This window comes from Purpureocillium lilacinum, assembly GCF_023168085.1.
Source record: "Purpureocillium lilacinum CBS 284.36 DNA, scaffold_2, whole genome shotgun sequence".
Lineage (NCBI taxonomy): Eukaryota > Fungi > Ascomycota > Sordariomycetes > Hypocreales > Ophiocordycipitaceae > Purpureocillium > Purpureocillium lilacinum.
The window spans coordinates 637,666-649,741 of NW_027072112.1; the positions used below are offsets into that span (position 1 = coordinate 637,666).

At 60.3% G+C, this 12,076-nt stretch overlaps 6 protein-coding genes across 6 annotated transcripts; 4 read left to right on the top strand and 2 right to left on the bottom strand.

Moving 5' to 3' along the window:
• Nucleotides 1-306: 306 nt before the first annotated feature.
• Nucleotides 307-1,444, top strand: PLICBS_002005 (uncharacterized protein; the record flags this gene model as incomplete). The annotated part of the gene is made up of 2 exons (XM_018321624.2): nt 307-1,023; nt 1,094-1,444. The coding sequence occupies 2 exons, from the start codon at nt 307-309 to the stop codon at nt 1,442-1,444; spliced, it is 1,068 nt and encodes a 355-aa protein (XP_018179103.2).
• A 588-nt stretch (nt 1,445-2,032) lies between these two features.
• Nucleotides 2,033-3,128, top strand: PLICBS_002006 (uncharacterized protein; the record flags this gene model as incomplete). The annotated part of the gene is made up of 2 exons (XM_018321625.2): nt 2,033-2,499; nt 2,567-3,128. 2 exons carry the CDS (start codon nt 2,033-2,035, stop codon nt 3,126-3,128), a joined length of 1,029 nt encoding a protein of 342 aa, XP_018179104.1.
• Nucleotides 3,129-3,330: 202 nt separating this feature from the next.
• PLICBS_002007 (uncharacterized protein) lies at nt 3,331-4,883 on the bottom strand (the record flags this gene model as incomplete). The annotated part of the gene is made up of 2 exons (XM_018321626.2): nt 3,331-4,353; nt 4,410-4,883. The coding sequence occupies 2 exons, from the start codon at nt 4,881-4,883 to the stop codon at nt 3,331-3,333; spliced, it is 1,497 nt and encodes a 498-aa protein (XP_018179105.2).
• A 1,735-nt stretch (nt 4,884-6,618) lies between these two features.
• On the top strand, nt 6,619-8,151 carry PLICBS_002008 (uncharacterized protein; the record flags this gene model as incomplete). The annotated part of the gene is made up of 1 exon (XM_018321627.2): nt 6,619-8,151. One exon carries the CDS (start codon nt 6,619-6,621, stop codon nt 8,149-8,151), a length of 1,533 nt encoding a protein of 510 aa, XP_018179106.1.
• Nucleotides 8,152-9,204: 1,053 nt separating this feature from the next.
• PLICBS_002009 (uncharacterized protein) lies at nt 9,205-10,300 on the top strand (the record flags this gene model as incomplete). The annotated part of the gene is made up of 2 exons (XM_018321628.2): nt 9,205-9,414; nt 9,470-10,300. The coding sequence occupies 2 exons, from the start codon at nt 9,205-9,207 to the stop codon at nt 10,298-10,300; spliced, it is 1,041 nt and encodes a 346-aa protein (XP_018179107.2).
• Nucleotides 10,301-10,604: 304 nt separating this feature from the next.
• Nucleotides 10,605-11,131, bottom strand: PLICBS_002010 (uncharacterized protein; the record flags this gene model as incomplete). The annotated part of the gene is made up of 2 exons (XM_018321629.1): nt 10,605-10,792; nt 10,894-11,131. The coding sequence occupies 2 exons, from the start codon at nt 11,129-11,131 to the stop codon at nt 10,605-10,607; spliced, it is 426 nt and encodes a 141-aa protein (XP_018179108.1).
• Nucleotides 11,132-12,076: the final 945 nt, after the last annotated feature.

A 12,076-nucleotide genomic window follows, 5' to 3' on the forward strand; every position in this document is an offset into this window, starting at 1 on the left:
CCTTGCAGCAGGCGGCGGCCCCACATGGGCCCCCAAGGCACACCCCACCATCACGCTGTCTTGACGGCCAGCCCAGGGTCACCCACCCGCCTGTCGCCTCCGGTTATCGGTCCCGTCCCGCCGAGTCACGCCAGGCACAAACTGAATTGAATCTTTGCATCTCGTCCCACGACCACGGCCCTTGCCTGCCCATCCACCGCCGAGCGTCGCGACGTCCGAATCCCCAACCGCAGCCTCCCCCTACCCTCCCGCGCGAGGCCTCTGATACCCGCCGGCGAGTGAGTCCCTACTGTTTCAACTACAGTCATGGAGTCATTCGTCATCAAGACGCCCTCGTCGAGCGCTAACATCGGCCCCGGCTTCGATGTCATCGGCCTCGCCCTCACCGTCTACCTCGAGCTGCACGTCACCATCGACCGCTCCAAGACCGCCTCCACCGAGCCGCTGAACTGCCGCATCACCTACGAGGGCCAGGGCGAGGACGACATCAGCCTCGACCCCCAGGTCAACCTCATCACCCGGGTCGCGCTGTATGTGCTGAGATGCCATGACCAGCGCGCCTTCCCCGTCGAGACCCACGTCCACATCAAGAACCCGATCCCCTTGGGCCGTGGCCTGGGAAGCTCCGGCGCCGCCGTCGTGGCCGGCGTGCTGCTGGGCAAGGAGGTTGGCGGACTGCACCACCTCGACAATGACCGCCTGTTCGACTACTGCCTGATGATTGAGAGACATCCCGACAATGTCGGCGCGGCGCTGTTTGGTGGCTTCGTCGGCACGTACCTGATGCCCCTGCAGCCCGAGGACGTGGCTCGCATTGAGATCCCCTTGAGTGAGGTCTTGCCGTCGCCGGCCGGCGGCGTCGACACGGGCAAGAAGCCGCCGGAGCCTCCCGTCGGCATCGGCCACCACATCAAGTTTCCGTGGGCCAAGGAGATCAAGGCCGTGGCCATCATCCCGGACTTTGTGGTGCCGACGCACGAGGCGAGAGCGGTGCTGCCCGACAAGTACCCGCGACAGGACGTGGTAAGTCTGTGCGCGCGAGGAGGAAGTTGTTGGAAAAGCGTGCGCGCGAAGACTGACGCCGTTTCGACAGACTTTCAACCTGCAGCGAATAGCCCTGCTTCCCGTCGCCCTTGGCATGTCGCCCCCCGACCCGGAGCTCATCCATCTCGCCATGCAGGACAAGGTGCATCAGCCGTACCGCCAGACGCTCATCCCCGGCCTGTCGCAGGTGGTCGAGTCCATGTCGCCCAAGACGCAGCCCGGGTTCCTGGGCGTGTGCCTGTCCGGTGCCGGCCCGACCATTCTGGCGCTGGCCACGAGCAACTTTGAAGAAATCGCGAACAAAATTATCGCGACGCTAAGGCAGCACAACGAGAACAAGCAGCTGCCGTGCGAGTGGAAAGTGCTGGAGCCCGCCGAGGGTACCCACGTCATTCGATAGAGCGCTCGGCTTGCCGGCGATACAGCTGGCCGGCCAGCCAAAGGCAATTGGATACCAATAGATGCTTCCATCATGTCGCCTCAGCGCAAGTCGCTGTGGTCTAGCGGCTGTGCTCTCTGGCCACGCAGTGACCCCTGTTGCGGGGGACGCCGGGGAGCCTGGGCACCTGCGTTGACGCATACTGGGGCTCCCCAAGTACTTTGTCTCTCACACGTGCTATTCACTGTTCCCAATCTATGCGGAGTCGCAGAATCATCTGCCAGCTTCACTTGCACTTTCCATGGCTATGCGATAGTGTGGGGGCAGCCTTCACCAGCAACAATCTCACGCGCTGTCGCGACCAGCTACCCCGAACGCCGAGCTCCGTCGTCGGCGGGGAGCTCGTTTGTACCACCACTCGGGTAATGCATCGCCATTGCCTATATACGTTGGCAGGCACGAAGTAAGAACTTCGTACATTAATACCCAACACACGTATCCCCTCGTCCGTTTCTCCGCCTTTCATCACTTCAAAGCCCCTAGTCCGGTTCCCCATCCTTCATCATCTCAAAGCTCCCATTTTAAGTGTCTGCAACCTGCGTGTCGAACATGTCGCCCACGCCTAACCCTCCTCCCCGAGGCATCTGGACGCCCATCCCGACCTTCTTTGCCTCCAAGTCCTCGCCTCACTACGACGCGGTGACCCCGCCTTTTGACCTCGATGCCCAAGCGGAGCACGCCCTGGGCCTTGCCCGCGCCGGCGTCGTTGGGCTGGTCGTCTTCGGCAGCACGGGCGAGGCGGTGCACGTTCACCCACGCGACCGCAAGGTCCTGTTGCGATCCCTCCGCGACCGTCTGGACCAGGCCGGCTTCTCGTTCCCCAGGTGCCCGCTTATGGCCGGCACGGCCACCAATAGCGTCCAGGAGACGCTGGAGCAGCTTGAGGACGCGCAGCAGGCTGGTGCCCAGTGGGGTCTGTGCCTGGTGCCTGGATACAACGCGCCCGTGGTCAGCCAGGAGGGCATCGTGATGTGGTTCACTGCCGTGGCCGACGCCAGCCCCATCCCGATCCTCATGTGCGTGCTCCATATAGATCCCCAGCTTGGTGACAATCTGCGCAGCGACTGACATTGTGCGCATCAGATATCACTACCCCGGGGTGTCCAATAACGTTCAGGTTGCCCCAGCTACCTTTGAAGCCCTCGCGAGGCACCCAAATATTGTTGGCTGCAAGCTCTCGCACGGCGACATCTCGAAGCTCACCCAAATCGCGCTCAACCCCGCCATCAGCCACTCCGACTTCCACGTCTTCACGGGGCTGGGTCAGCAGCTGTTGCCCGCCATGACGGTCAATTGCGTGGGCGCCATCGATGGCTCAGCCAACTTCTTCCCCAAGTCGCTGGTGCGACTGTACACGCTGTGTTGCCAGAGCCATCTTTCAGTTGAGGAGGCCGCGGAGCGCGCGCAGCTGCAGTACCGCGTGAGCTGCATGGAAGAACTCATTGTTAAGCACGGCATCCCCGGCATCAAGGAGGCCGTGAGCCGGCTGAGGGGCATTGGCGACCGAGACGGAACGAGGCTACCGCTTTTGGGGGGCATCCCGGGAGGCGACGAGGAGTGGGCGAGGTGGTTGGGCGTTTTGGACAAAGTCGAAGAGCTAGAGGTGCGCCTGTCGCTGGCGTTTCCCGAAGGCGTCGAAAAGTAGGCGATGGGAGACGCTGCCAACAGCGCCGCAAACGCCGTTGTCTTCTACACCTGACAGATATGCCAGCACTTAATATCTCATTCACCAGTTTGAGGTTTCTTGCGACCTGGGCACCTGGTGACACGCTGGCATGGACAATTGAACAGCCAATGCACTCCCACTTCCCGCCCTCGACAATAATTTGGCGTTCCTTCGCAACGCGTCAACTCGGCTCTGCTCCTAACCAATAAAAGGCTGAATATTGGACTTTGTCCAAGAGCACCTCATCGTAGTAGAGCGCCAGCCTCACATAGTACGGAAGAATATAGACATCCTCCGCTCCGCGTGTCTCCATCATGAGACTCTCATTGTCCAGAGTCATGATGTCTGCCGCGTCAAGGGCTGAAGTAAAGATGTGTGCTGCAACGCGCGCGAGTCCCATCAGGCACTCGTCGTCAAACTCGACAGGGATGTTGCCCGAACGGCGGTTGAGGAACGCCCGAATCCTGCCGCCGATGGGCTCCAGCTTGAGACCGGTAATCTGCTGCGGCCATGTCCCCGCAAAGACCGACAGTAGGATCCCATCAAAAGTCAGGCCTTTTTCATTATGATGTGGCGATGTTTTGTTGTGCTCGGGAAATATCGCTGGCCCTGCATGTGCCGTGGAGGCGGCGCTGTGGGCGCGATGCGGAAGGACGCAATGCTCGAGGAAGCTCAAGGTGATTTCGTGGAGCAAGGTCACCACTTCAGGCCTCCAGGGGTCTACAATCAGTGCCGGTTTACGTGCTAAAGGGGCCAAGGGGGAGAATTGCCTCCCCGTGATCAGCTTCAGCAGCTCGTTGGTAAGTTCGGGGCGATACGCAAGCAGTATCTCCGCATCCGCAGCGTCAAAGATGTACTCGTCCACACCGTACGGGCCCAGGAGGCTCTCACGGTCAGGCGGTGGCCTGCGCTTCGGCAAGCCGTCCGTCGGGGTGTCCGAACCCGCGGGTGCGTACATGCCGCGCAACCGCTTAACGCCCGAGTGGTCCTCACCTGCACGCAAGCCGTGCTGGAGCCTGTCAAGAACCCTTTCCCACTTCCTAAGTGGCCCCGGCTGTCCTGGGAACTTGGTCGTGTAAAAGTCTGTGCGTTGGGCGAAGAAGAGGAACGAGCGGGCCTCTTTGTAGTCGTCGTCGAAGCCAAAGCGGCCAAACATGTATTCCCCATGTACATCCACACGCCATGCGCGGAAGCGCCTCTGCGGCTAGGCGCCTGTTGGATCCATTGCTGAACGTAGTCGCTTCCATGTCCGTAGTCGACCAGCCCGATACTATTCGTGTTCGCGAACACATCTCCCTCCTCCTGCATCTCAGCTCGAGTGATATCGTCGTCATGGCTCATGCCCCAGTCGTAGCGGTTAATGACGAGCACCCGCTCCGCCCTCGTCCTGTCGTTGTTCCACTTGTCGCCCGCGTCGTATTCGTACGGAGAGCCAGACACGCGCAAGATGTTGACCAGCTCACGAAGCGGATCCACGGCCGAGTGCGCCGCGAACCAACCTTCCACATTTGAACTTTCCACGTTGAGCAACGCAAACTTGTTCCATGACCCGTTCCTTGCTGCGACGTTGTACTGGAGGGGCTGGCGCAAAATTGTGCCGCTGCCTTGTGGCCTTGGTGTTGGTGCGACTTGGATTGTCGCGTGGGAGCCCTTGAGAATCTCGCTCAAGGACCCGAAGCACAGCGCGCCAGAAACGACTTGAAAGGTTGCACTAACGATACCTTGCCCTGCCATTGTGCCTGCCGGGTCGGCGACCAGCCGAACAGCGCGAGGGGTCTGAAGGTCGTGGCGGGTAGATAGAATGCCAGACAAGAACTTGGTCTTGACTATCGAACTGTCTAGGGAATTAAAAAAGGACTGCGAAATTGTTCAGGCTCGGGAAACTGATGGTCCTTGGGGAAAGGCGAGTTTCTTTTTCAAGGGCCGTGTTGCGGGACTCGCGGGGTCGGCTCTCCGAGTTCAAGGACAACAGCCAGTCAGACAAATACGAGGTACGAGCTTGCCAGCAGTCAACAATCTTGGCAGCACCTCCCATGTGCCCTCAGGAGCGCCACTGTCGAGACCTGGGTTTTGTGAGTTCAGGCACAAGATGTAGGGAGCAAGCCTTGCCTGCATGTAAAATGTATCCTGACATTTGTATGGAAGCACGATAACCCGTTCCACCTCCAGTCACCACCATATGTGATCGTCTGGAGCCAACGCAGCGTAGGCCATTTTGGGCAGAGATAACCGGAGAGAAGCAGTGGACGGCCGATGTTCCAAGAGGTCGGTTTCAAATTTGGCACTACATGTACGAACTCGGTGCTTTAGAGCGAAGCTACACGTCCTGCGACTCACTCACCGACATCCCTATTCTATCCATCACAAACAGGCGCAGTATAGGGTAGAGGTGTCTTCTGTTGTCGAACCAAAAGAGCGAGAAGGTCCAAAGGAGACAAGCGGAGAGAAAAGAGAGACGTAGACCCGAGACAGAGGGCTGCATGCCTCAGCAGATCGTAAACACGTTCGTGCTAGCATAAGGTTTCCCATCTGATCACCGCGGGCTCAACCTGTGGGCTGATTGAAGGGAGGCTAGAACGCTGTTGAAAGCTGTTGGAGCCAGCGGGCCCGAGAAATAATTACCTAGACACCTATCGCTCCTGTGCTGCCTCGAGGCGGTGTCCGATGTGTGTGCATGCTTCCTGGTGGCGCAGGGCTCCATTCCTAGACACCAACACCGATAGGCGTGCGGCCGAAGAGCATTCCACGCGCGATATTGCTGAAACCACGCGCTGGCACAACTTGGAGCTACTCGCCCGCTAGCAAGCTCTCTAGCTTCGTATTGGTCACAAACTTGGTTGCGCACTCGAGGGGCGGCCAGATCCTAACATTGCCCGATTGGGGACTGCTCACCGTCGAGGTTTCCTCGCAGGTCATAGAGTAAGGCGGTCGAGCATGACAACCATCAGCGCAGTCCTAGGTGAGCCAGATAGGCACCGAAATCTAAGCCCAGGGCAGAAACGCGAGGTTTCAAGATGGAACCCGCATAGATAAGAGCCATGACTTGCGGGTGGTGAGGCATCAAAGCAATCTCTCCAGCTCGGCGTCCCGCCACCTCGCAGATAGGTTGTCGGGCTTGCACCTGAGACTTGTCGCAGCCGACGTCATGAGGACAAGGTCCACGGAGAGCTATAGGTCCTTGGAGCAAAGAAAAGGTCCCGAGCTGCCGACGTCCCGTGGCTCTCTGGTCGCATGCAACTTGGCTAGCTAACCTTTTGCGCCTCTGCGACCGAACCACTGCCATCCGCCCGTGCTTCAGCAATGCCAGCGGTCCCTTCCCCAGCTACCAGGAGCTGGTCTTTCGACACAAATTCCGACTACAGAGTAGACTGCCTACTCTTCTGGACCTCGCACCGCCGCTTCGGCTGGACGTTCTTCGACCCCATCGCCATTCGAGGACCACGCCGGGACCAACGCGAGAGCCCCTGCGATGGGCGCGGACGCCGCGAACACCACCAGCTCATTCGCAAGAAAACAGTGTCTAATCAAGCTATGCCGAGCCTTCCTGCTGTACGGGGCCCCGACCCATAGCATCGAGGAGTTCATGGCCGTCTCTTCCGTGCACCTCGACATCGACGCCCACTTTCTGTACGTCCCCATGAGCATGGTCGTCACGTTTGATGATGGCACGAGAGGAGGGTCGGAGCTCCACATCATCCGCCTCGAGCCCGGCATCGAAGTCGGCCGCCTGATGGAAGTCTTTCGCATATACAAAGATCTCGTACACGGGGCCATTGACGTGGAAGAGGCAACGAGACGGCTGGACGATGCCACCGAGCGCAAGCCCAAATTCTCGATCAAGCTCCGGGTTTTGATGTACGGACTTGCGTCAGCATGTTGCGCGCCGGTTGCGTTCCAGGGCCGCCTCGTGGATCTTCCTTTCGCCTTGATCCTGGGAAGCGCCGTTGGCCTGTTCCAGGAGGTGTGGTACCCGGCCGACGACCACTTCATTCCTCTGTTCGAGATGACGGCTGGCATCATCACGGCGTTCATCGCACGAGCCCTTGGGTCGATCCGGAACGGCGACGTCTTCTGCTTCGGCGCCATCGCACAGAGCAGCATCGTCTTCATTCTTCCGGGGTACATGGTGCTGAGCAGCTCCCTGGAACTGCATACAGGGCACATCGTCGCGGGAAGCGCGCGCATGGTACACGCCGTCATCAGCACTCTCTTTCTCGGATACGGCATGGCCATCGGCACATGCCTGTACGGGCTGGTCGACAGCGACGCCACGACGGAGGTGGGCTGCAGAGATCAGCTTCAGCGAAAGTGGCAGTCGCCATTTGCCCTGGCCTTCATCATTTGCCAGTGCATCATTCGCCAGGCGCAGTGGAGGCAGATGCCGGCGATATGCGCCATCGCCCTCGTCGGGTTCTGGGTCAACTCGTTTTGCAGCAGGCTGTTTGATGGGGACACGCACGCGGCGGCCATGCTGGGCGCCTTGTCCGTCGGCTTGCTGTCGAACCTGCACTTCAGGCTGTACAGGCCGGCGCAAACGCTCTGGTTGGCTCTCATGTCGTGCTTGGAGTCGACCTCGCGATGGTGCTGTCTTACCGAAGGGCGGAACCTGGGCCTCAGATGGGGGCGTCGACCTTCATGCAACGGAGACGCGGAATCGCCGCCAGTCGTATCGCCAAAGGGCGCCCCACGCAAGGGAAGCTGTAGCCTCGCGGTTGCCGTCATGCTGCAGGCCATCCTCATCCAGCTTCCGACCAGTCTCGCGATACACGGCTTCCTGGCGGCGGACACCGTCTTCACGAGCTCACTCAAGGGCAACCCGCTGACCACAGCAAGTGGTGCTGGTCCGCAGGACGGCGCGAGGCTGCCCGGCAGCTTGGACATGACCTTCTTTGGTGCCTTCTGGAAGGTGATTCAGGGCATCGTGGGAGTGAGCTTTGGGCTTTTGATTAGTAACATGATCGCATATCCTCTAGGCAGGGGACTTTCACTGCGCAGAGAATAGGACATTTGAGCTTGTCGGCAGGGGGGAATGTTTGGCATAAACGTACAAAGTACCGCCACCTGGTTTCTGTTATGTATGTACTCGGGTGGGACTTTGCTGCGACAGCTGAGTACAAATCAAATCCGGCGAGGCTAATAATACCTGTCGCAGCAGACGGCCATCCACTGCAGTCATCATGCGAGGGACGACGCCGGCTGGTTGATGTTGACACTGGTGGGAAACGACACGGCGACATGTACTGGGGTGCCGGTTGATGAGGGCCCGAGGGGCGCAGCATGCAGTTTCCTGTTCTGTTAGGACGGCAGACTGTGTTGTTTCAGCATATTGGAAGGGTGGCGGCAGTAGATATCCTCGTTGTCCCCGGAGCGGAAATCGGGGAAGGACGGGTCATTGGTACTTTATATTCACAATTCGAATTGCTGCGGCGTTGCGCTTTATATGCGTAGTGCCATTCCGTGGCTGTCCGCTTGGCTGAGGCCTGGCTTGGGAGCTGGGGCCCTGGTGCTGAGCGACGCGACGGCCACCATTTTCTGTCCGCTCCACGCCAGGAAGGAATCAGATAAAGAAGTCAAAAGTCCACAAAGGCGCGAGCCCTTAACCGCTGGTGCAATCCCGGTGGATATGCGCTCGGGCAACCGGAGGTGTGCGCGCCCCGGCGGCCCCCAACAACCGCCGGCGTGTCCGCTCCGGGTGCGGACTTTGGCGCCCGCTCGGTCGCTGAGCCTCGGCTGCTCACCACCTTCCAGGTCAGCTTAGTGGGCTTAGTGATCAGGGCAGTCGCTAAACCACAGGACGGGACATAAGCAGCACCGCCAGCGCTCCCGTGACGGCCTTCGCCTTGTTTCCCACCACCACGCCTCCCGCCAGTGTCTGGCCGTTCCGCTCATTTTTTTCTTCTTCTTCTTCACACGTCCACGCCGCATGGCTCATCGCGATCACGCCCCTCGAAGCCTGCCTGTCGCCTCGCGAGCCCGCTGAACTCGAAAGACTGTCATACACGCCTAGTGACGAGACAGGCGTCGTTTGGATCCCCAACGCCTCACACCCGCTCCCATGGCGTCTGCGTCGAGCAAGGTCGGCGGCCTGACTGCTGCGGTGCGCGTCCTCACGCCGCTGGCCGTCGGGTCCGCGGGCTACGCGGCGTATCGCATCAATTGGGCCGTTGCCGTTCGGAAGTTCCTGACAGGGCCGGGCCGGACCTCGCGCATCCTGCTGCTGCTCTTCGTGGCGTTCAACTGGAAGAACCTGCCCTTTGCGTGGACTGTATGCCGATCGCTCGACGTCGATTGACGAGGCAATATGGCTGACCGTCGTCCAGTACCGCGTCGTCTACGCAATCCTCTACCACAACGTCCTGCGCAAGTCGCCAGCGCTCACGCCGCGTGCGCTCTTCAAGCCGCTCATCTCCGAGACGCGCACTCCCCTCCTCGAGATCGACTACAACCTGCACAAGTCCAACTCGACCTACTTCACCGACCTCGACGTCTCGCGCACTCACCTGGTCGGCTACCTCTGCCGCCCGGCACTGCGCAAGCTGGCGCACAACCCGCAGACGCGCCTCATCCAGGACCCGCGCACTGGCAAGCCCGCCAAGGGCTCCCTCGGCATTCTGCTCGGCGCCGTCGGCTGCAGCTTCAAGCGCGAAATCGCCGCATACAAGGGCTACGAGCTGTGGAGCCGCGTCCTGAGCTGGGACCGGAAGTGGATGTACATCATCACACACTTTGTGCCCAAGGGCGCGGCGCGCCCGACCGAGTGGCTTGACCCGCGGTTCGGCAAGGTTCGCGCGCGCGGGCCGGGCGACGCCATGGGCGGATGGGAGACCAAGATTCACGCCACGGCCGTGAGCAAGTATGTCTTCAAGCTGGGCCGCATTACCGTCCATCCGGCCGTCGTGCTCGAGGAGTCTGGCTTGCTTCCGCCGCGGCCGGACGGCGGCTGGACCAGCGGCGACGCGCAGCTCGGCGACGAGAGCGCCGATGTCGCCGACGTGGACTTGTCCAAGGATGGTGAATGGGACTGGCGCCGCGTCGAGGCCCAACGCAGGAAGGGCATGGAGCTGGCCAGCCAGTTCCAAGGGCTGGATGAGAGCCATGCTCTCTTCACGGGCGGTAGTGGCGGCGCTCTGGGCACGTTTGGACCTTGCTGAGGCTTTCCTGGTCGGTACAACGGCTGCCGTGGTCATGAGGCAGAGCTGCCACCAATCTCTAGCAGCGCGACAGCGGACATGTTTGGAGAATACGCGCCATTTCATTGGGTATAGACGAGCTCATAGACAATAGACAGAAGACGAAGCAGCAAGGTGGTGCGCCACCCCTGTTGTACAGAATAATCCAACACACGACATTTTCGTTTCAAGATTCCCTCTCCTGGCTGGTCTTCCTCGGCAGATTCAAAGTTCCGTGCCTTTTCTTTCCTTTCACATTTCGCCCTCTTGCTGTCTGCGATGTCCGTCATAGCATGACGGCCGAGGCGGCGACGGCTGCGATGGCTGCCCAGCCTGCGCCCCGGGCAATCATTGCCGTCGTGACGGCCCCGGATGTGGCCTTTGCGCCAGCGGGCGCTGTGTTGGTCGACGTCTCGAGCGTCACGTTGTCGGGTACGTCATGCTCGCACACATCGAACACGATCGAGGCCGTTGCTGCAACATGAAAGAGCAATCGTTAGCAAAGCATGCCATCATCAACTCCCGGACGAGCCAGGCGTTCATAAACCGGGTTGGTAGGATGGACTTTTGCGCACCGGTAATGTTCTCAAGCCCACAGCCGGCTTTGACGAGGCAAGGCGCGACGGTCTTGATGATCTTCTCGAGCTTCGAGCACTGGCAGGCAAAGTCGTCGATCGAGCAGCCGTTGTCGCTGACGCCTTGTATGAGGCAAGGTAGGGAACATGGCGGTAGCTTCTTCTGAAGTTCGAGGAGGTCGATGGCGGACACTGCAAGCGCGAAGAGGGAGGCGAAGAAGGCAACGAGAAGTCTCATGATGGCGGTTTTTGCCTTTGCTATGGAGATTTTTCCTCCAGACCAGACTTCGACAACGGTTTAAAGGCGAAAGAGGGGGCGTAGATGCAGAACTCGTGTTGCTCGTCTGCTCGTCTGGTGTTTTCTGTCACACCTGGTTCGCTGGCTGGGGTTGGTGGAGGAGGCGGCCAGTCACGATGCGACGCCGGGGGTTGCTGGCTTTTGCCCACTCGATAATACAGGACGCCAAGAGCGACAAACTCGGGTTGTGGTGCGGAGGAGGTATTACGAAGAGGAAAGGAAGAAATAGCCACGCTGTCAAACGCCGTGTCGTGTACAGAACGAGGTCTCGCTGAGAGAGGGCGAAGGCGAGGGCGAGGGCGAGGGCACGAAAGGAGGAGGACCTGGGTCGACTCGAGACCAATGCAACTTGGGGCCATCCACAACGGGAAGCTTCCTTCTCTCGCAGTCCGCATCTGCAGCGGCACAGAGCCACGGGCGCCGCCATCCCGGGCTCCATCCCATCCATGCTGGGGGACGCACACACACACACACATACAGGACACGGACGCGGCGCCACACAGAGTCAGCACCAACACAGACCCCCGGCAGACTTGGACGCCGAATTCTGCCGCTGCGAAATGTTGAGCCAGGGGCGCTGGCTGCGAGATGTCTGCTGCGCTTGGTAGCTCACTTCTGGCCGGTTGCCCGCCTTCTGGAGAGGGGGCGATCAACAATGGGCGAGACTGGACGTAGCTAATCCGGGGCTCCGCGGTGGGAACCTGGGACCCGCGCCCGCGCCGGCCACTGGGGCCTGGGAAGGGGGAGAGGGACGGCAGGCACGCCAGAGTGCTTGTGCCTGACGGGGCGCGCTTTTTTTCCATGTTGCGTCTGGGGCGAGGCTGGCTGGCGACTGGTCCTTGGGCATGATGTGGTGCGACGCCGTGCGCCGCCGGGGCCCCAGTT